We start from the raw sequence: 23,858 nt of genomic DNA, 5'->3' as shown, positions 1-23,858 counted from the left end.
CAGGGGAATGGTCTCTTCACCCGGACGTGTTTCAAGAGATCTGTTGCCGCTGGGGAACGCCGGACGTCGACCTAATGGCGTTCCGGCACAACAACAAGGTCCCGGCATTCATGGCACGGTCTCAAGATCACAGAGCTCTGGCGGCAGACGCATTAGTTCAGGATTGGTCGCAGTTTCGACTGCCTTATGTATTTCCTCCTCTGGCACTGCTGCCCAGAGTGTTACGCAAGATCAGGTCCGACTGCCGCCGCGCCATCCTCATCGCCCCAGACTGGCCGAGGAGGTCGTGGTACCCGGATCTGTGGCATCTCACGGTGGGTCAACCGTGGGCACTACCAGACCGACCAGACTTGCTGTCTCAAGGGCCATTTTTCCATCTGAATTCTGCGGCCCTCAACCTGACTGTGTGGCCATTGAGTCCTGGCTCCTAGCGTCCTCAGGGTTATCTCAAGAGGTCATTGCCACTATGAGACAGGCCAGGAAACCAACGTCCGCCAAGATCTATCACAGGACGTGGAGGATCTTCCTATCCTGGTGCTCTGATCAGGGTTTTACTCCCTGGCCGTTTGCCTTGCCCGCTTTTCTGTCTTTCCTTCAATCCGGAATGGACAAGGGTTTGTCTCTCGGCTCTCTCAAGGGACAAGTATCGGCGCTTTCCGTGTTTTTTCAAAAGCGTCTAGCCAGGCTTCCGCAGGTACGCATGTTCCTGCAGGGGGTTTGCCACATAGTCCCACCTTACAAGCGTCCGCTAGAACCCTGGGATCTTAACAGGGTGCTTACGGCTCTTCAGAAACCACCTTTCGAGCCGATGAGGGATGTCTCTCTATCACGCCTTTCGCAGAAGGTGGTCTTCCTAGTGGCAGTCACATCACTTCGGAGAGTGTCTGAGCTAGCAGCGCTGTCATGCAAAGCCCCCTTCCTGGTGTTTCACCAGGATAAGGTGGTTCTGCGTCCGGTCCCGGATTTTCTCCCTAAGGTGGTATCCCCTTTTCATCTCAATCAGGATATCTCCTTACCTTCTTTTTGTCCTAATCCAGTTCACCAATGTGAAAAGGATTTGCACTTGTTAGATCTCGTGAGAGCACTCAGGCTCTACATTTCTCGCACGGCGCCCCTGCGCCGTTCTGATGCGCTCTTTGTCCTTGTCGCTGTCCAGCGTAAGGGGTCGCAGGCTTCCAAGTCAACCTTGGCTCGGTGGATCAAGGAACCGATTCTTGAAGCCTACCGTTCCTCTGGGCTTCCGATTCCGTCAGGGCTGAAAGCCCATTCTACCAGAGCCGTAGGTGCGTCCTGGGCATTGCGGCACCAGGCTACGGCTCAGCAGGTGTGTCAGGCGGCTACCTGGTCGAGTCTGCACACTTTCACGAAACACTATCAGGTGCATGCCTATGCTTCGGCAGATGCCAGCCTAGGTAGGCGAGTCCTTCAGGCGGCGGTTGCCCACCTGTAAGAGGGGGCCGTGTTACGGCTCTATTACAGAGGTGTTCTTTTACCCTCCCAGGGACTGCTTTTGGACGTCCCAATTGTCTGGGTCTCCCAATGGAGCGACAAAGAAGAAGGGAATTTTGTTTACTTACCGTAAATTCCTTTTCTTCTAGCTCCTATTGGGAGACCCAGCACCCGCCCCTGTTCCCTTCGGGCTGTTGTTCTTTTGTGTACACATGTTGTTCATGTTGAATTGTTCTTTGGGTCATGGTTTCAGTTTTCCGAACATCCTTCGGATTGAGTTTACCTTAGACCAATTTATAAGTTTCCTCCTTCCTGCTTTGGCACCAAAACTGATGGGCCCGTGATGCACGGGAGGGTGTATAGGCAGAGGGGAGGGGTTACACTTTTTAAAGTGTAATACTTTGTGTGGCCTCCGGAGGCAGAAGCTATACACCCAATTGTCTGGGTCTCCCAATAGGAGCTAGAAAAAAAGGAATTTACGGTAAGTAAACAAAATTCCCTTCTTTTGTTTTTGTTTTTTATTTCTTACTGACTGGGTTGGTGATGTCGGGTATCTGATAGACGTGTGACATCACTAACCCCAGGGCTTGATGCCAGGTGACATTACACATCTGGCATAAACCCCATATATTACCCCGTTTGCCACCGCACCAGGGCAACGGCATGAGTTGGGGCGAAGCGCCAGGATTGGCACGTCTAATGGATGCGCCACTTCTGGGGCGGCTGCGGCCTGCTATTTTTAGGCTGGGGAGTGTCCAATAACAGTGGACCTCCCTAGTCTGAGAATATCAGACCCCAGCTCTCCGCTTTACCTTGGCTGGTGATCCAATATGGGGGGAATCCACGTTTTTTGTTTTAAATTATTTATTTAATGTAAAATAACAGCGTAGGGTGCCCTCTGTTTTGGATTACCAGCCAAGGTGAAGCTGCCAGCTGTGGTCTGCAGGCTGTAGCCGTCTGCTTTACCCTAGCTGGCTACAAAAGATGGGGGGACCTCACGTCTTTTTTTTTTTTTTAATTTTATTTTATTTTATTTTTTGGCTAAATACAAGGCTAAAGGGTGCCAGCTTAGAATATGCAGGGGGGTGGAACATTATATAGGTCTTTCTTATCTAGCTATCTATCTAGCTATCCATCTATCCCTCTATCCATTATCTGTCTATCGATTATTTATCTATTATCTATATTATTTATTGCAGTTCAGCATAAAAAAAAACCGCAGGGACAAACCTGCGGAAAAACCGCGGCAAAAACGCATGCGTTTTTCCCGCGGTTTTGGTGCGTTTTTTTTACCGCAGGTGCGGTAATCTTCAACTCCCAGAAGTTTCTCAAGAAATTTTCTTGAGAAAAATCACTTTTCTAGTGCGCACATAGCCTAATAGCGACCTGTAACTGGCACTATGGGGTGAGGAGTGGTGTAGAGTAGAGGGTGCCTGACAATGCGAAATACGGCTCTATAAAGCTAATCCTGCACCACTTTCACAAGGCACGGATTTTTCAATATTTTTTTTAAAGAAAATTCGCTGCAGAGTAGTGAAGCAGACACCTGATATTCCAGCGACTCAATCTATGGCTAAAATGAACATGTTGTATTTTAAAATCCACAGGGGTTTTTTTTTTTTTGTTTTTTTTTCCTGTTGTTCATGTTATTTTGGAACATGTCACTGGGGGGTATAAGAGATCGCATTAATTTTCATCCCTAATGGAATTTCATCTTGTATCTCGTGCAGTCAGGAAATCCACACCCGACTCGCGACAGATTTCTAAATGTATGGACACAGGCTAAGGCCATATTCACGGTTGTTTTATGTGGAATTTGTTCTTTTTTATTTTTTAAAATCTGAAAAATCCACAACCGAAAACCATTTCTAGAATATGCATTGTATTTGTCACGGTTTTGATGCATTTTTAATTACAGTATGGGGAGTATCAGTATGCTATTGTGGTTTGGGCATTTTTTTCACTTCCCAAAATTGTCTTTGAGAAAAGGTGCATTTGTCAGTTTTATTCGAATGAAGGGTTTTTTTGTGGGTTTTTTTGTGTAGATATTGGCACAAAATTCATTCCAAATACCATATAATAACAAAAAATCCTGTGTGACCATATGCTAAAAACTAAAGCTATCTTGATGTATATTTGGACAAATGGGGCATAGAAAAGTTTTTGCCTGGACCAGCCTTGTGTTCATGCATCTGTCATTTTAGTGGCACACTACAGTAATTATGCAGCTTGTTAGTGCAGAGCTGCTGATCCCACTATGAATGAATGGAAACTTGTCTATGGCCACATAGTTGGCCACTGCCATCTTGGGGTCTGTGTTTTACATTTTGCAGACTGTGGGCAGATATTATGCCACATTTTACCCCAAAAATGTCCATAGCATCAGCTTAAGTTTGGATCCATTCAAGTTATTTCTAATTTCTTTTTCTTTGTTGCTCCATTGGGAGACCCAGACAATTGGGGTGTATAGCTTATGCCTCCGGAGGCCACACAAAGCATTACACTTAAAAGTGTAAACCCCTCCCCTCTGCCTATACACCCCCCCGTGCATCACGGGCTCCTCAGTTTTTATTGCTTTGTGGAAGGAGGCGCCCACGGCTCCCTCCTCCTCTCTGAACGCCGGCAGCCATCGCTACAAGCACTTCAGACGCTGGAGAACTTCAGAGGGGAGACAACTCCGAGCTCCACAGCTCTGGGAGGCCCAGGCAGGGAATCTGGTGGTCACACAACCGCTGAGAGCGGTCGGTAAGCCGCACCTGTTATAGGTGCTGGTCCCCCTGGGTGCCGAAGTGTATATTTATATGCTTATATTGTATACATTTACTGTACGGCCGCACTACTAGCGTTTGGCTATATACCCTCACTGATTACTCTAAGAGGAGAAACAGCATGTCGTCCGCAAAAAGCAAGGGTACCAAAGCACAGGCTTACTTTGCAACCTGTACCTCATGTGCGGCAATGCTTCCTGCAGGTTCCACCTACCCTCATTGTGTGCAATGCTCGGCCCCTGTGACACTCACTCAGCCGGAGTCTCAGCCACTGGTGGGACCCCCGGCCCAGGTGGAACCTCCGGCCCCCACTGTCCAGGTGACAGGGACAGAGTTTGCAGTATTTGCTGACAAACTTTCTGAGTCTATGGATAGATGGTCTGCTAAGATTCTAGAAGCTCTGCAGTCCAGACCTGTAACACAGGCCCCGGGCACTGTTGATTCATTGCCCCCATGCCCCCCTCGGTCGGAGCAGCAAAGTGCTCCTGGGTCGACTCATAGGTCCCACGGGGAGGACTCCGACACGGACCGCAGTCCCAGACCGACTAAGCGGGCTCGCTGGGAGCTTCCCTCGACTTCATCTCACTGTTCAGGGTCTCAGCATGAGGACTCTCTGGAAGATGAAGCGGATGTGGCAGATCAGGGCTCTGATCCGGACGCCGCGCTCAACCTTGATACGCCTGAAGGGGACGCCATAGTAAACGACCTTATAGCGTCCATCAATCAGGTGTTAGATCTTTCTCCTCCAGCCCTTCCGATTGAGGAGTCAGCTTCTCAGCAGGAGAAATTTCATTTTAGGTTTCCCAAACGTACACGGAGTGCGTTTCTTGATCACTCCGACTTCAAAGATGCAGTCCAGAAACACCGAGCTTTTCCGGATAAGCGCTTTACTAAGCGCCTTCATGACACACGTTATCCCTTCCCCCCTGACGTAGTCAAGGGTTGGGCTCAGTGTCCCAAGGTGGATCCTCCAGTCTCTAGACTGGCGGCCAGATCCATAGTTGCAGTGGCAGATGGTGCATCACTCAAGGATGCCACTGACAGGCAGATAGAGCTCCTGATGAAATCCATCTGTGAGGCTATTGGCGCGTCCTTTGCTCCGGCATTTGCAGCCGTATGGGCACTCCAAGCTATCTCAGCTTGTCAGTCTGAGATTAATGCGGCCACACGGGCCGCTACTCCGCAGGGTTGTGTCATTAACCTCTCAGGCGTCGGCGTTTGCGTCCTACGCCATGAATGCTGTACTAGACTCTGCGAGCCGTACAGCGGTAGCATCCGCCAATTCAGTGGCAGTCCGCAGGGCCATGTGGCTACGTGAATGGAAGGCAGACTCTGCTTCCAAAAAGTTTTTAACCGGTTTGCCGTTTTCTGGCGACCGCCTGTTTGGCGAGCAATTGGATGAAATCATTAAACAATCCAAGGGTAAGGACTCGTCCTTACCCCAGTCCAAACCTAACAGACCTCAACAACGGAAGGTACAATCGAGGTTTCGGTCCTTTCGGCCCTCAGGCAGGTCTCAATTCTCCTCGTCCAACAGGCCTCAAAAGGGTCAGAGGAACTCTGATTCATGGCGGTCTAAGGCACGTCCTAAAAAGACCGCCGGAGGAACCGCTCCCAAAGCTGCCTCCTCATGACTTGCGGACTCCCCAAACCGCATCCTCGGTCGGTGGCAGGCTCTCCCGCTTTTGCGCCGCCTGGTGCCCACATGTCCAAGACCGATGGGTGAGAGACATTCTGTCTCACGGTTACAGGATAGAGTTCAATTCTCGTCCTCCGACTCGTTTCTTCAGAACATCTCCGCCCCCCGAGCGAGCCGATGCTCTTCTTCAGGCGGTGAACGCTCTGAAGGCAGAAGGAGTGGTTATCCCTGTTCCCCTTCAACAATGGGGTCACGGTTTTTACTCCAACTTGTTTGTCGTACCAAAAAAGGACGGATCTTTCCGTCCCGTTCTGGACCTCAAACTGCTCAACAGACACGTGAAAACCAGGCGGTTCCGGATGGAATCCCTCCGCTCCGTCATCGCCTCGATGTCCCAAGGAGACTTCCTAGCCTCAATCGACATCAGGGATGCTTATCTCCACGTGCCGATTGCACCAGAGCATCAGCGCTTCCTGCGTTTTGCCATCGGGGACGAACACCTTCAGTTCGTGGCACTGCCTTTTGGCCTGGCAACAGCCCCACGGGTCTTCACCAAGGTCATGGCAACAGTGGTAGCAGTCCTACACTCTCAGGGACACTCGGTGATCCCTTACTTGGACGACCTTCTTGTCAAGGCCCCCTCTCGGGTGGCATGCTAACACAGCCTGAACATTGCTCTGGAGACTCTCCAGAGGTTCGGGTGGATCATCAATTTCCCAAAGTCAAAGCTGACACCTACACAATCGCTGACATATCTCGGGATGGAGTTTCATACTCTCCCAGCGATAGTGAAGCTTCCGCTGGACAAACAGCGATCACTACAGACAGGGGTGCAATCTCTCCTCCGAGCCCAGTCGCACCCCTTGAGACGCCTCATGCACTTCCTAGGGAAGATGGTGGCAGCAATGGAGGCAGTTCCATTTGCACAGTTTCATCTGCGTCCTCTTCAATGGGACATTCTCCGCAAATGGGACAGGAAATCGACGTCCCTCGACAGGAACGTCTCCCTTTCTTTGTCGCTCCATTGGGAGACCCAGACAATTGGGTGTATAGGCTATGCCTCCGGAGGCCGCACAAAGTATTACACTTAAAAGTGTTAAGCCCCTCCCCTTCTGCCTATACACCCCCCGTGCTCCCACGGGCTCCTCTGTTTTTTGCTTTGTGCGAAGGAGGTCAGACACGCACGCACAGCTCCACAGATTGGTCAGCAGCAGCTGCTGACCATGTCGGATGGAAGAAAAGTGGGCCCATATAGAGCCCCCAGCATGCTCCCTTCTCACCCCACTCTTGTCGGTGGTGTTGTAAGGTTGAGGTATCCATTGCGGGTACGGAGGCTGGAGCCCACATGCTGTTTTCCTTCCCCATCCCCCTCAGGGCTCTGGGTGAAGTGGGATCCTATCGGTCTCCAGGCACTGAGACCGTGCTTCATCCACAACTCCTGTGGAGCCTGCTGGATAGGAGCCGGGTATCGTTCAGGGACATGGCCCTGCTACTTGGAGGTACTCTGTATCCCTGTGGGGACAGCGCACAGCAACACTCCAGCTTTGCTGGGTGTGCTAGTGCACCGGGGACCACGGCGCTGACCGGGTTAATATGTGCCATTACACACTCAGCGTTGCTGAGTGTGTTTATGTATAGGGACTGCCGCACTGACCGCCGCGGCCATGGAAACACTGCGGCGCGGCTGGGACTTGTAGTGCGCCGGGGACTTTCACGCCGGCCGCGCTTTTACGGCGGCCGCGTTTATTACTAGAGTCCCCGGCATTTTGCGGCCTAGTTTCCTTTCCTCCCGCCCACAGCCCTGACAGGCAGGGGAAGGGCGGGACGCTGCACAGAACGAGCAGCACTGAGGGCTGGAGCATGCTTTGCATACTCCACCCCTCTCACTGTGCACAGTGCGGGCACCAGTTCCCGCTCTTTCTGGGTCACGCCCACGGCTCCCTCCTCTCCTCAGGACGCCGGCAGCCATTCCTGTCAGCTCCTCGGACGCTGCAGAGGGGGACAAAGTCTGGGAGACCCAGGCAGGGACTCTGGTGGCCTCACAACCGCTTTAGGCGGGTGGTAAGCAGCACCTGTGGTGCTAGCCCCATTGTGCAGTAGTGTAACATTATATGTTTATGGTATATATGTTTTACACTGTATGGTGCACAGTTGATTTCTGGCTATATACCCTATTGTGTTACTCAGGGAAGATAATAGCATGGCATGTTCAGGTGACGGGGACGGAGTTTGCAAAACTCTCTGAGACTATGGCTAAGATACTAGAAGCCTTGCAGTCCAGGCCGGTATCTCAGCACAGGGACTCTGTTGAATCTTTGTTCCCTGGCCCACCTCAGCTGGACCAACAATGTCCTCCCGGGGTATCTCATGGATCCCAGGCTGAGGGTTCTGACACAGACCCCAGCCCCAGACCGACTAAGCGAGCTCGCTTAGATTTTCCCTCGACATCATCATATTGTGCAGGGTCTCAGAGGGGGGAATCTCTGGTTGATGATGCGGAGACAGCTGATCAGGATTCTGATCCTGAGGCCGCTCTCAATCTTGATACTCCGGACGGGGACGCCATAGTGAACGACCTTATTGCGTCCATCAATCGTATGTTGGATATTTCTCCCTCAGCTCCTCCGGTGGAGGAGTCAGCTTCTCAGCAGGAGAAATTCCGTTTCAGGTTTCCCAAGCGTACACAGAGTATGTTTCTGGACCACTCTGATTTCAGAGAGGCAGTCCAGAATCACCATGCTTGTCCAGATAAGCGTTTTTCTAAGCGCCTTAAGGATACACGTTATCCTTTTCCCCCTGACGTGGTCAAAAGTTGGGCTCAGTGTCCCAAAGTGGATCCTCCAATCTCCAGACTGGCAGCTAGATCCATACTTGCAGTGGAAGATGGGGCTTCACTCAAAGATGCCACTGACAGGCAGATGGAACTCTGGTTGAAATCCATCTATGAAGCTATCGGCGCTTCTTTTGCCCCAGCGTTCGCAGCCGTATGGGCGCTACAAGCTATCTCAGCAGGTCAAGCGCAAATTGACGCAGCCACACGCACGTCCGCGCCACAGGTGGCGTCCATAACCACTCAGACGTCGGCATTTGCGTCTTACGCTATTAATGCTGTCCTGGACTCTGCGAGCCGTACGGCGGTTGCAGCCGCCAATTTGGTGGTACTCCGCAGGGCCTTGTGGCTACGGGAATGGAAGGCAGATTCTGTTTCCAAAAAGCGCTTAACCAGTTTGCCAATTTCTGGCGACCGATTGTTTGGCGAGCGTTTGGATGAAATCATCAAACAATCCAAGGGAAAGGATACATCCTTACCCCAGCCCAAACCGAACATACCCCAACAGAGGAAGGGGCAGTCGAGGTTTCGGTCCTTTCGGGGCGCGGGCAGGTCCCAATTCTCCTCGTCCAAAAGGCCTCAAAGATCAAAGGAACTCTGACGCATGGCGGTCTAAGTCACGTCCTAAAAAGGCCACCGGAGGTGCCGCTACCAAAGCGGCTTCCTCATGACTTTCGGCCTCCTCACTCCGCATCTTCGGTCGGTGGCAGGCTCTCCCGCTTTTGCGACGCCTGGCTGCCACGGGTAAAAGACCGTTGGGTGAGAGACATTCTGTCTCACGGTTACAAGATAGAGTTCACCTCTCGTCCCCCGACTCGATTCTTCAGGTCATCCCCGCCTCCCGAGCGAGCCGAGGCTCTTCTGCAGGCGCTGGGCACTCTGAAGGCAGAAGGAGTGGTGGTCCCTGTTCCTCTTCAGCAACAGGGCCACGGTTTTTACTCCAACTTGTTTGTGGTCCCAAAGAAGGATGGGTCTTTCCGTCCTGTCCTGGACCTGAAACTTCTCAACAAACACGTAACGACCAGGCGGTTCCGGATGGAATCCCTCCGCTCCGTCATCGCCTCAATGTCCCAAGGAGATTTCCTTGCATCGATCGATATCAAAGATGCTTATCTCCACGTACCGATTGCTCCAGAGCACCAGCGCTTCTTGCGCTTCGCCATAGAAAACGAACACCTGCAGTTCGTGGCACTGCCGTTCGGCCTGGCAACAACCCCACGGGTTTTCACCATGGTTATGGCTACTGTAGTAGCGGTCCTCCACTCTCAGGGTCACTCGGTGATCCCTTACTTGGACGATCTCCTGATCAAGGCACCCTCTCAAGAGGCATGCCAACACAGCCTCGACGCTACCCTGGAGACTCTCCAGAGTTTCGGGTGGATCATCAATTTTCCAAAGTCAAATCTGACACCGGCCCAATCGCTCACATACCTTGGCATGGAGTTTCATACCCTCTCAGCGATAGTGAAGCTTCCGCTGATCAAGCAGCGGTCACTACAGACAGGGGTACAATCTCTCCTTCAAGGCCAGTCACACCCCTTGAGGCGCCTCATGCACTTCCTGGGGAAGATGGTGGCAGCAATGGAGGCAGTTCCTTTCGCGCAGTTTCACCTGCGTCCTCTTCAATGGGACATCCTACGCAAATGGGACAGGAAGCCGACGTACCTCGACAGGAACGTCTCCCTCTCTCAGGCGACCAAAGCTTCCCTTCGGTGGTGGCTTCTTCCCACTTCATTATCGAACGGGAAATCCTTCCTACCCCCATCCTGGGAGGTGGTCACGACGGACGCGAGTCTGTCAGGGTGGGGAGCGGTTTTTCTCCACCACAGGGCTCAGGGTACGTGGACCCAGCAAGAGTCCTCGCTTCAGATCAATGTTCTGGAAATACGGGCAGTGTATCTTGCCCTGAAAGCGTTCCAGCAGTGGCTGGAAGGCAAGCAGATCAGAATTCAGTCGGACAATTCCACAGCGGTGGCATACATCAACCACCAAGGCGGCACACGCAGTCGGCAAGCCTTCCAGGAAGTCCGGCGGATTTTGATGTGGGTGGAAGCCACGGCCTCCACCATCTCTGCAGTTCACATTCCAGGCGTGGAAAACTGGGAAGCAGATTATCTCAGTCGCCAGGGCATGGACGCAGGGGAATGGTCCCTTCACCCGGACGTGTTTCAGGAGATCTGTTGCCGCTGGGGGGTGCCGGACGTCGACCTCATGGCGTCCCGGCACAACAACAAGGTACCGACGTTCATGGCACGGTCTCAAGATCCCAGAGCTCTGGCGGCAGACGCCTTAGTTCAGGATTGGTCGCAGTTTCAGCTCCCTTATGTGTTTCCTCCGCTGGCACTGTTGCCCAGAGTGTTACGCAAGATCAGGGCCGACTGCCGCCGCGTCATCCTCGTCGCTCCAGACTGGCCGAGGCGGTCGTGGTACCCGGATCTGTGGCATCTCACGGTCGGCCAACCGTGGGCACTACCAGACCGACCAGACTTGCTATCTCAAGGGCCGTTTTTCCATCTGAATTCTGCGGCCCTCAACCTGACTGTGTGGCCATTGAGTCCTGGATCCTAGCGTCTTCAGGGTTATCTCAAGACGTCATTGCCACTATGAGACAGGCTAGGAAACCAACGTCCGCCAAGATCTACCACAGGACGTGGAAAATTTTCCTGTCGTGGTGCTCTGCTCAGGGTTTTTCTCCCTGGCCTTTTGCCTTGCCCACTTTTCTGTCCTTCCTTCAATCTGGACTGGAAAAGGGTTTGTCGCTCGGCTCCCTTAAGGGACAAGTCTCAGCGCTCTCTGTGTTTTTCCAGAAGCGCCTAGCCAGACTTCCACAGGTACGCACGTTCCTGCAGGGGGTTTGTCACATCGTTCCTCCTTACAAGCGGCCGTTAGAACCCTGGGATCTGAACAGGGTGCTGCTGGTTCTTCAGAAACCACCATTCGAGCCAATGAGAGATATTTCTCTCTCACGCCTTTCGCAGAAAGTGGTTTTTCTAGTAGCAGTCACTTCACTTCGGAGAGTGTCTGAGCTAGCAGCGCTGTCATGCAAAGCCCCTTTCCTGGTTTTTCACCAGGACAAGGTGGTTCTGCGTCCGGTTCCGGAATTTCTCCCTAAGGTGGTATCCCCCTTTCATCTCAATCAGGATATCTCCTTACCTTCTTTTTGTCCTCATCCAGTTCACCAATGTGAAAAGGATTTGCACTTGTTAGATCTGGTGAGAGCACTCAGACTCTACATTTCTCGTACGGCGCCCCTGCGCCGCTCGGATGCACTCTTTGTCCTTGTCGCTGGCCAGCGTAAAGGGTCACAGGCTTCCAAATCAACCTTGGCTCGATGGATCAAGGAGCCAATTCTCGAAGCCTACCGTTCGGCTGGGCTTCCGGTTCCCTCAGGGCCGAAGGCCCATTCTACCAGAGCCGTGGGCGCGTCCTGGGCTTTGAGGCACCAGGCTACGGCTCAGCAGGTGTGTCAGGCGGCTACCTGGTCGAGCCTGCACACTTTCACGAAACACTATCAGGTGCATACCTATGCTTCGGCGGATGCCAGCCTAGGTAGACGAGTCCTTCAGGCGGCGGTTGCCCATCTGTAGGAAGAGGCCGTTTTACGGCTCTCTTACGAGGTATTATTTTACCCACCCAGGGACTGCTTTTGGACGTCCCAATTGTCTGGGTCTCCCAATGGAGCGACAAAGAAGGGAATTTTGTTTACCGTAAATTCCTTTTCTTCTAGCTCCAATTGGGAGACCCAGCGCCCGCCCCTGTTTTTTTGTGTACACATGTTGTTCATGTTGAATGGTTTCAGTTCTCCGATATTCCTTCGGATTGAAGTTACTTTAAACCAGTTTATAATTCTTTTTCCTCCTTCTTGCTTTTGCACCAAAACTGAGGAGCCCGTGGGAGCACGGGGGGTGTATAGGCAGAAGGGGAGGGGCTTAACACTTTTAAGTGTAATACTTTGTGCGGCCTCCGGAGGCATAGCATATACACCCAATTGTCTGGGTCTCCCAATTGGAGCTAGAAGAAAAGGAATTTACGGTAAGTAAACAAAATTCCCTTCTTCTCGGGCAGCCAAGGCCTCCCTTCAGTGGTGGCTTCTTCCCACTTCCTTGTCGAAGGGGAAATCCTTCCTGCCCCCATCCTGGGCTGTGGTCACGACGGACGCGAGTCTGTCAGGGTGGGGAGCGGTCTTCCTCCACCACAGGGCTCAGGGTACCTGGACTCAGCCAGAGTCCTCCCTTAAGATCAATGTTCTGGAGATAAGGGCAGTGTATCTAGCCCTAAAGGCGTTCCAGCCGTGGCTGGAAGGCAGGCAGATCCGAATTCAGTCGGACAACGCCACGGCGGTGGCATACATCAACCACCAAGGCGGCACACGCAGTCGGCAAGCCTTCCAGGAAGTTCGGCGGATTCTGCTGTGGGTGGAAGCCACAGCCTCCACCATCTCCGCAGTTCACATCCCGGGCGTGGAAAACTGGGAAGCAGACTTCCTCAGTCGCCAGGGCATGGACGCAGGGGAATGGTCTCTTCACCCGGACGTGTTTCAAGAGATCTGTTGCCGCTGGGGGAAGCCAGACGTCGACCTAATGGCGTCCCGGCACAACAACAAGGTCCCGGCATTCATGGCACGGTCTCAAGATAACAGAGCTCTGGCGGCAGACGCATTAGTTCAGGATTGGTCACAGTTTCGACTGCCTTATGTCTTTCCTCCTCTGGCACTGCTGCCCAGAGTGTTACGCAAGATCAGGTCCGACTGCCGCCGCGCCATCCTCGTCGCCCCAGACTGGCCGAGGAGGTCGTGGTACCCGGATCTGTGGCATCTCACGGTGGGTCAACCGTGGGCACTACCAGACCGACCAGACTTGCTGTCTCAAGGGCCATTTTTCCATCTGAATTCTGCGGCCCTCAACCTGACTGTGTGGCCATTGAGTCCTGGATCCTAGCGTCTTCAGGGTTATCTCAAGAGGTCATTGCCACTATGAGACAGGCCAGGAAACCAACGTCAGCCAAGATCTACCACAGGACGTGGAGGATCTTCTTATCCTGGTGCTCTGATCAGGGTTTTATTCCCTGGCCATTTGCCTTGCCCACTTTTCTGTCCTTCCTTCAATCCGGAATGGAAAAGGGGGCTGTCTCTCGGCTCTCTTAAGGGACAAGTCTCGGCGCTCTCTGTATTTTTTCAAAAGCATCTAGCAAGGCTTCCGCAAGTACGCACGTTCCTGCAGGGGGTTTGCCACATAGTCCCCCCCTTACAAGCGCCCGCTAGAACCCTGGGATCTGAACAGGGTGCTAACGGTTCTTCAGAAACCACCTTTCGAGCCAATGAGAGATTTTTCTCTTTCTCACCTCTCGCAGAAGGTGGTCTTCCTCGTGGCAGTCACATCACTTCGCAGAGTGTCTGAGCTAGCTGCACTGTCATGCAAAGCCCCCTTACTGGTGTTTCACCAGGACAAGGTGGTTCTGCGTCCGGTTCCGGAATTTCTCCCTAAGGTGGTATCCCCTTTTCATCTCAATCAGGATATCTCCTTACTTTCTTTTTGTCCTCATCCAGTTCACCAATGTGAAAAGGATTTGCACTTGTTAGATCTTGTGAGAGCACTCAGACTCTACATTTCTCGTATGGCGCCCCTGCGCCGCTCGGATGCGCTCTTTGTCCTTGTCGCTGGCCAGCGTAAAGGGTCGCAGGCTTCCAAGTCAACCTTGGCTCGGTGGATCAAGGAACCGATTCTTGAAGCCTACCGTTCTTCTGGGCTTCCGGTTCCTTCAGGGCTGAAAGCCCATTCTACCAGAGCAGTGGGTGCGTCCTGGGCATTGCGGCACCAGGCTACGGCTCAGCAGGTGTGTCAGGCGGCTACCTGGTCGAGTCTGCACACTTTCACGAAACACTATCAGGTGCATACCTACGCTTCGGCAGATGCCAGCCTAGGTAGGCGAGTCCTTCAGGCGGCGGTTGCCCACCTGTAGGAAGGGGCCGTGTTACGGCTCTATTACAGAGGTATTCTTTTACCCACCCAGGGACTGCTTTTGGACGTCCCAATTGTCTGGGTCTCCCAATGGAGCGACAAAGAAGAAGGGAATTTTGTTTACTTACCGTAAATTCCTTTTCTTCTAGCTCCAATTGGGAGACCCAGCACCCGCCCCTGTTCCCTTCGGGCTGTTGTTCTTTTGTGTACACATGTTGTTCATGTTGAATTGTTCTTTGGTTCATGGTTTAAGTTCTCCGAACATCCTTCGGATTGAATTTACCTTAGACCAATTTATAAGTTTCCTCCTTCCTGCTTTTGCACCAAAACTGAGGAGCCCGTGATGCACGGGGGGGTGTATAGGCAGAGGGGAGGGGTTTACACTTTTAAGTGTAATGCTTTGTGTGGCCTCCGGAGGCATAAGCTATACACCCCAATTGTCTGGGTCTCCCAATTGGAGCTAGAAGAAAAGGAATTTACGGTAAGTAAACAAAATTCCCTTCTTTTGCAATAATTTTAACTAGAAAGCCGCTCTAAAAGCCTTACTAAATTTCTGGGTGAAATTAAAGGGTCTGCAGAGCCAGACATGACATTAACAATGTGTTTGGAGAGAGAAGGGCAGCAGTGCTTTGATGATTTACCTGTGGTTTCTTCTGTTGTAGGGTGTCGTTTTAGGCTGCTACTTTGGGCCGGCTGCTCTGTATATTTGGGCAGTGGGGATATTGGCCGCAGGTCAAAGCTCAACTATGACTGGCACTTACTCTGGACAGTTTGTCATGGAGGTAAGTAAATGGTTTTCCTGGTGACTTTGCATTCATTCAACATCACAAATATTTTTTTTCAACTTGTCTCTTCAGGGAGGAAGGAGATGAACTCTAGTGCCACCTATTGGAAGTAGCAATTCTAAGGCTATGTTCACACTAGAAAAATGATTTTTCTTAAGAAATTTCTTAAGAAATTTCTTAAGAGTGAAGGATTAGTGCACCTGCGTTAAAAAACGCACCAAAAACGCACCTGCGTTTTTGGTGCGTTTTCGGTGCGTTTTTGGTGCGTTTTTACAGCTGGTTGCTCCCTGCGTTATTGTGCCAATTATCTATGGCAAAAAATGCAGTTAGCTGCAGAAAAGAAGTGACATGCTCATTCTTTTTCTTAAGAAAATCTACTGAAAGAATTTTCTTAAGAAAAAAACGCAGTGTGTGCACAGCTAATTTTTTTTGCCATAGGTTTTGCTGGGGAATGTCTGCAGAAAGGTTACAAGAATTTCTCAAGAAATTTCTGCAGCAAAAACGGACCCAAAACGCAGGTAAAAAACGTAGACCCCACAAATTTATGATCTCTTGTCACTGAAGAGACAGGAGAAGGGGCCATCAACTTCACATGGGGTCAGTGTGTCATTTTTTTCCCTTGTTTTCTACTTGAATGTGTGACCGTTGAATGTTGCCTTTTGTGCACAGCTATATGATTTTCCTGCACCAGCGGACCACCACAGATCAGACAGTGATGACGTATGGCTTTAAAATTTTATTTCTCCTAACAATGTTAGTGAAATAGTTGCTATAAATTATTTACAGAAACCGTGTCAAAAGAAAAGTAAGAATGGGTAAGAATGGATTGTATTCTAAAATACACATGAGATTTAGTGTGGAGATGGGAAAATGGATTGACAGAACTCCGTTCCATCAGTCCGGTCCAAAATCTGTGACCGCTGAGTCTCCTTACTTCCCGGTATTCCTGGGTCTTTTTTTTTTTTTTTTTTATTTAGCCGGCTGGGAATGACATCTTGTGTGTGTCATGGCGCAATAAGGATGTTGCGCCTGCTCGGCTAATCAAAAGTAGAGCCGGACATGCTGGGATGTATGAGGAGATTTGTAGGCCTCCCGTCCAGTGGGCACAGATTACCGACCTGCTTTTTGGACTTGACTCCTGCAAATCTACATTCCCATATAGAGAGATGTCCTCTTAAATCAACACCGTATCCATTAACTTGCATTTCTAGTACTTGCCCATCTATTGAAAAAGGAGACTGGCCTGTGGTAAAGATGTCCCATATAGGTAGCTAGATTAATGATTTTTTTTTTTCGAATTGTTTTATTACTAATCTTTGTTACTGCTTCTTGTTTTATAGGGTTTCCTGAACTTGAAGTGGTCCAGATTTGCCAGGGTGATCCTTACCCGATCTATTGCAATAACTCCCACTTTACTTGTTGCCATTTTCCAAGATGTTGAACACCTAACCGGGATGAATGATTTCCTCAATGTACTTCAGAGTCTACAGGTGAGATGGCATGTGCTGTATCGTGTGTACATGGAATCATGCTGAGGACTCAGACTTGCATACGTTAGCCCATACTTTCTGGGATTTTTGATAATCTTCAATGAATCCACAGAAATAAATTACTAGTTCTTATGATGTTTACTACATTGACTATAATCTTCCTGGCGAAATAATTTTTATCTTCCTGGCGAAATAATTTTTAATTTCCAAAAATGATTCAATACCAGATAGGCTATTGGCCTCTTGAGAAGTAAGAGGACTTTATCTCTGGCGACACCTATTGGATGTAGCAATCCTAAAAGACAATAGCTACTCTGTAAAAAGCCTTGCCACGTAACTTAGGATAAGAAGCCAATGCAGAAACTCCATTTCTTTGTCGCTCCATTGGGAGACCCAGACAATTGGGGTGTATAGCTTCTGCCTCAGGAGGCCACACAAAGTATTACACTTTAAAAAGTGTAACCCCTTCCCTCTGCCTATACACCCCCCCCGTGCATCACGGGCTCCTCGGTTTTTATGCTTTGTGTTGAAGGAGGCACACATTCACTCATGCTCCCATTTTAGTCAGCAGCAGCTGCTGATTGTATCGGATGGAAGAAAAGAGGGCCCCTAACAGGGCTCCCGGCATGCTCCCTTCTCACCCCACTGAGTCGGCGGTGTTGTTAAGGTTGAGGTACCCATTGCGGGTACAAAGGCTGGAGCCACATGCCGTTTTCCTTTCCCATCCCTTAGGGGCTCCGGGAGAAGTGGGATCCTAACCGGTCATCCAGGCACTGGGACCGGGCTCCCTCCGCAGCCCCTGTGGGATTCTGACGGACAGGAGACTTGGTATCATCAGGGACAGGACCCTGCATCTACAGGTACTCTGTGTCCCCTTGGGGACGGTGCATGGAGCACTTTGGCCTCAGACGCTGCAGCGGCTGCTGTGTTGGTATGACGACCGGGACTACCGCGCAGACCGCGCCTGCTTGCCGGCCGCGGTTTTAAATTTAGTCCCCGGCTTTTGCGGCCTAGTGCCTTAAACTCCCGCCCCCGGGCCTGCCAGTCAGGGGTAAGGGCGGGACGGTCGGCCTGACGCCGACAGTGAGGGCTGGAGCACACTTTAGGTGTCCTCCTCCCCCCTAACTAATCACTCTGGGGCACCAGATTCCCGCACTTTTTTTAGTTACGCCCACGGCTCCCTCCTCCCCTGTGAACGCCGGCAGCCATGTTTTAAACACATTCTGCCGGTGGAGAACTTCTGGCTGCAGCTCTGGGAGACCCGAGGCAGGGAATCTGGTGGCCACACACCGCTTGAGCGGTCGGTAAGCCACACCGGTCACCCGGTGCTGCTGGTCCCCCTAGGGTGCCGAACAGTGTGTGTATATGTGTATATGTATATATATATATATATATATATATATATATATATATATATATATATATATATATATATATATATATATATATATATATATATATATATATATATATATATATATATATATATATATATATATATATATATATATATATATATATATATATATATATATATATATATATATATATATATATATATATATATATATATATATATATATATATATATATTATATTTGTATACATTTTCTCGGTTCGGCTGTATTGTTAGCTTGTGGCTATATACCCTCAGTGATCACTCTCCTGGGAGACAACAGCATGTCGTTCACAAGGAGCAAGGGTGCTAAGACACAGGGTTATTTTGCAACCTGTACCTCTTGTGCGGCTATGCTACCTGCAGGTTCCACCTACCCTCACTGTGAGCAATGCTCGGGCCCTGTGGCACTCGCTCAGCCGGAGCCTCGGGCACTGGTGGGACCCTCGGCCCAGGTAGAACCGCCGGCTTCCCCTGTCCAGGTGGCAGGGACAGAGTTTGCAGTTTTAGCTGAGAAACTCTGAGTCACTTTCACAATCCATGGCTCAGTCTATGGACAAATGGTCTGCTAAGATACTAGAGGCCTTGCAGTCCAGACCGGCCCTTACACAGGCCCCGGGCACTGCGGGATCGCCCCCAGGCCCTTCTCGGTCTGCGACGAAGCGTGCTCCTGGGGTGGCCTCTAGTTATTACGTGGAGGATTCCGGCACGGACCGCAGTCCCAGACCGGCTAAGCGGGCTCGCTTAGAATCTTCCCCGACTTCATCACGCTGTTCGGGGTCTCAGCTTGAGGACTCTCTGGAGGATGAGGTGGAGGTCGCAGCCCAGGACTCTGACCCTGACGTTGCTCTCAATCTTGATACACCTGAAGGGGACGACATAGTAAATGACCTTTATAGCGTCCATCAACCAGGTGCTAGATCTTTCTCCTCCAACTCCACTTGTAGAGGAGTCGGCTTCACAGCAGGAGAAACACCAGTTTAGGTTTCCCAAACGTACTCGGAGTGCTTTCTTCGATCACTCTAACTTCAGAGATGCTGTCCAGAAGCACAGAGCTTTTCCGGACAAGCGCTTTACTAAACGCCTTAATGATACACGTTACCCCTTCCCCTCTGACGTAGTTAAGGGTTGGGCTCAATGTCCCAAGGTGGATCCTCCAGTCTCTAGACTGGCGGCTAGATCAGTAGTAGCAGTGGCTGACGGTTCATCGCTCAAGGATGCCACGGACAGGCAGATAGAGCTCCTAATGAAATCCATCTATGAAGCCACAGGCGCGTCTTTTGCTCCGGCCTTTGCAGCCGTGTGGGCACTCCAGGCTATCTCAGCTTGTCTGTCGGAGATTAATGCGGTCACCCGTACCTCTGCTCCGCAAGTAGCGTCTTTGACTTCTCAGGCGTCGGTATTTTCATCCTACGCCATGAATGCTGTCCTTGACTCGGCTAGCCGTACAGCGGTAGCATCCGCCAATTCGGTGGCAGTCCGCAGGACCATGTGGCTACGCGAATGGAAGGCAGACTCTGCTTCCAAGAAGTTCTTGACCGGTTTGCCTTTTTCTTGCGACCGATTGTTTGGCGAGCAATTGGATGAAATTATTAAGCAATCCAAGGGAAAGGACTCGTCCTTACCCCAGCCCAAACCAAAGAGACCTCAGCAACGAAAAATTCAAGCGAGGTTTCGGTCCTTTCAGCCATCAGCCAGATCCCAATCCTCCTCGTCCAACAGGCCACAGAAGAGCCAGAGGAACTCTTCTGCATGGCGGTCTAAGTCACGTCCTCCAAAGACCGCCGGAGGCACCGTCTCCAAGGCGGCCTCATGACTTTCGGCCTCCCCAAACCGCATCCTCGGTCGGTGGCAGGCTCTCCCGCTTTTGCGACGCCTGGTGGCCACATGTCCAAGACCGATGGGTGAGAGACATTTCTGTCTCACGGTTACAGGATAGAGTTCAGCTCTCGTCCTCCGATTCGTTTCTTCAGAACATCTCCGCCCCCCGAGCGAACCGTTGCACTTTTTCAGGCGGTGGACACTCTGAAGACAGAAGGAGTTGTGATCCCCGTTCCCCTTCAGGAACGTGGTCGCGGTTTTTACTCCAACCTGTTCGTGGTGCCATAAAAGGACGGTTCATTCCGTCCCGTTTTGGACATCAAATTGCTCAACAGACATGTGAGAACCAGGCGGTTTCGCATGGAATCCCTCCGCTCTGTCATCGCTTCGATGTCCCAAGGAGACTTCCTAGCATCAATCGACATCAGGGATGCCTATCTCCATGTGCCGATCGCACCAGAGCATCAACGCTTCCTGCGTTTCGCCATTGGGGACGAACACCTTCAGTTTGTGGCACTGCCTTTCGGCCTGGCGACAGCCCCACGGGTCTTCACCAAGGTCATGGCATTCGTTGTGGCAGTCCTACACTCTCAGGGCCACTCGGTGATCCCGTACTTAGACGATCTCCTAGTCAAGGCACCCTCCCGGGTGGCATGTCAACACAGCCTGACCGTTGCTCTGGAGACTCTCCAGAGGTTCGGGTGGATCATCAATTTCCCAAAGTCAAAATTGACTCCGACCCAATCACTGACTTACCTCGGGATGGAGTTTCATACTCTCTCAGCGATAGTCAAGCTACCGCTGGACAAACAGCGGTCGCTGCAAACAGGGGTGCAATCTCTACTTCGGGCCCAGTCACACCCCTTGAGACGCCTCATGCACTTCCTGGGGAAGATGGTGGCAGCAATGGAGGCAGTTCCCTTTGCGCAGTTTCATCTGCGTCCACTCCAATGGGACATTCTTCGCAAATGGGACAGGAGGTCGACGTCCCTAGACAGGAACGTCTCTCTTTCGCTGGCAGCCAAGACCTCTCTTCAGTGGTGGCTTCTTCCCACTTCTCTGTCGAAGGGAAAATCTTTCCTGCCCTCATCCTGGGCTGTGGTCACGACGGACGCGAGTCTGTCAGGGTGGGGAGCGGTTTTTCTCCACCACAAGGCTCAGGGAACCTGGACTCCGACAGAGTCCTCCCTTCAGATCAATGTTCTGGAGATAAGGGCAGTGTATCTAGCCCTAAAGGCGTTCCATCGGTGGCTGGAGGGCAGGCAGATCCGCATACAGTCGGACAACGCCACGGCGGTCGCGTACATCAACCACCAGGGCGGCACTCGCAGTCGTCAAGCCTTCCAAGAAGTTTGGCGGATTCTGCTGTGGGCGGAGGCCACAGCCTCCACCATCTCCGCGGTTCACATCCCGGGCGTAGAAAACTGGGAAGCAGACTTTCTCAGTCGCCAGGGCATGGACGCAGGGGAATGGTCTCTTCACCCGGACGTGTTTCAAGAGATCTGTTGCCGCTGGGGAACGCCGGACGTCGATCTCATGGCGTCTCGGCACAACAACAAAGTCCCGGCATTCATGGCACGGTCTCAGGATCACAGAGCTCTGGCGGCGGACGCCTTAGTTCAGGTTTGGTCGCAGTTTCAACTGCCTTATGTATTTCCTCCTCTGGCAATGCTGCCCAGAGTGTTGCGCAAGATCAGGTCCGACTGCCGCCGCGCCATCCTCGTCGCTTCAGACTGGCCGAGGAGGTCGTGGTACCCGGACCTGTGGCACCTCACGGTGGGTCAACCGTGGGCGCTCCCAGACCGACCAGACTTGCTGTCTCAAGGGCCTTTTTTCCATCTGAATTCTGCGGCCCTCAACCTGACTGTGTGGCCATTGAGTCCTGGCTCCTAGCGTCCTCAGGGTTATCTCAAGAGGTCATTGCCACTATGAGACAGGCCAGGAAACCAACGTCCGCCAAGATCTATCACAGGGCTTGGAGGATCTTCTTAGCCTGGTGCTCTGATAAGGGGTTTACCCCCTGGCCGTTTGCCTTACCCACTTTTCTTTCCTTCCTTCAATCCGGAATGGACAAGGGTTTGTCTCTCGGCTCTCTCAAGGGACAAGTATCGGCGCTTTCCGTGTTTTTTCAAAAGCGTCTAGCCAGGCTTCCGCAGGTCCGCACGTTCCTGCAGGGAGTTTGCCACATAGTCCCACCTTACAAGCGGCCGCTGGAACCCTGGGATCTCAACAGGGTTCTACGGGCTCTTCAGAAACCACCTTTTGAGCCGCTGCGGGATGTCTCTCTATCACGTCTTTCGCAGAAGGTGGCATTTCTAGTGGCAGTTACATCACTCAGAAGACTGTCAGAGCTTGCAGCGCTGTCATGCAAAGCCCCCTTCCTGGTTTTTCACCAGGATAAGGTGGTTCTGCGTCCGGTCCCGGACTTTCTCCCTAAGGTGGTGTCCCCTTTTCATCTCAATCAGGATATCTCCTTACCTTCATTTTGCCCTCATCCAATTCACCAATGTGAAAAGGATTTGCATTTGTTAGATCTAGTGAGAGCACTCCGGATCTACGTGTCTCGCACGGCGCCACTGCGCCGTTCTGATGCGCTTTTTGTCCTTGTCGCTGGCCAGCGTAAGGGGTCGCAGGCTTCCAAGTCAACCTTGGCTCGGTGGATCAAGGAACCGATTTTTGAAGCCTACCGTTCTTCTGGGCTTCCGATTCCTTCAGGGCTGAAAGCCCATTCTACCAGAGCCGTAGGGGCGTCTTGGGCATTGAGGCACCGGGCTACGGCTCAGCAGGTGTGTCAGGCGGCTACCTGGTCTAGTCTGCACACTTTCACGAAACACTATCAGGTGCATACCTATGCTTCGGCAGATGCCAGTCTAGGTAGGCGAGTCCTTCAGGCGGCGGTTGCCCACCTGTAAGAGGGGGCCGTTGTCGGCTCTTTTTATCGGGGTATTCTTTTACCCACCCAGGGACTGTTTTGGGACGTCCCAATTGTCTGGGTCTCCCAATGGAGCGACAAAGAAGAAGGGAATTTTGTTACCGTAAATTCCTTTTCTTCTAGCTCCTATTGGGAGACCCAGCACCCGCCCCTGTTCCCTTCGGGCTGTTTGTTCTTTTGTGTACACATGTTGTTCATGTTGAATTGTTCTTTTGGTTCATGGTTTTCAGTTCTCCGAACATCCTTCGGATTGAATTTACCTTAGACCAATTTATAAGTTTCCTCCTTCCTGCTTTTGCACCAAAACTGAGGAGCCCGTGATGCACGGGGGGGTGTATAGGCAGAGGGGAGGGGTTTACACTTTTAAGTGTAATACTTTGTGTGGCCTCCGGAGGCAGAAGCTATACACCCCAATTGTCTGGGTCTCCCAATAGGAGCTAGAAGAAAAGGAATTTACGGTAAGTAAACAAAATTCCCTTCTTGTCGACTTGTTTCATGGTGTTGCCCCTCCTCAGTGCAAAGCGAGAGATCTGATTTTGTTAGGTGAGAGACCTCTGACTGTAGGTCTATGGGGGGGAATGTTTATCCTTGTAGAAAGTGCTAAGCCAGAGTAAGGAGACTTCTAGGCCAGGCAATGCTCTTTTGAAGAGGCTATTGGCATATTTAAATTCACAGAGGAGCACTGCATGGCTAATAAGTCTTGGCTTGGCACTCCTTGGCTTAGACCCTCAATATTATGTGATCTTTTCAATATAAATTAGTGTGTTGTGTGTTTTTTTTTTTTTTTGTTT

General features: G+C 51.4%; 1 protein-coding gene across 3 annotated transcripts in view; it reads left to right on the top strand.

Moving 5' to 3' along the window:
• The window catches only part of SLC11A2 (solute carrier family 11 member 2), a 166,047-nt gene that overhangs the window by 102,807 nt on the left and 39,382 nt on the right, over positions 1-23,858 (top strand). For all 3 annotated transcript variants that reach the window (XM_075337117.1, XM_075337116.1, XM_075337118.1), the window contains exons 12-13: positions 15,306-15,425; positions 16,769-16,918. In XM_075337117.1, coding sequence (XP_075193232.1) covers positions 15,306-15,425; positions 16,769-16,918 — 270 coding nt within the window. The remainder of the gene's footprint in view (positions 1-15,305; positions 15,426-16,768; positions 16,919-23,858) is intronic.

Source organism: Anomaloglossus baeobatrachus, chromosome 2 (assembly GCF_048569485.1).
Source record: "Anomaloglossus baeobatrachus isolate aAnoBae1 chromosome 2, aAnoBae1.hap1, whole genome shotgun sequence".
Lineage (NCBI taxonomy): Eukaryota > Metazoa > Chordata > Amphibia > Anura > Aromobatidae > Anomaloglossus > Anomaloglossus baeobatrachus.
This window is presented reverse-complemented; position numbering and strand designations above follow the sequence as displayed.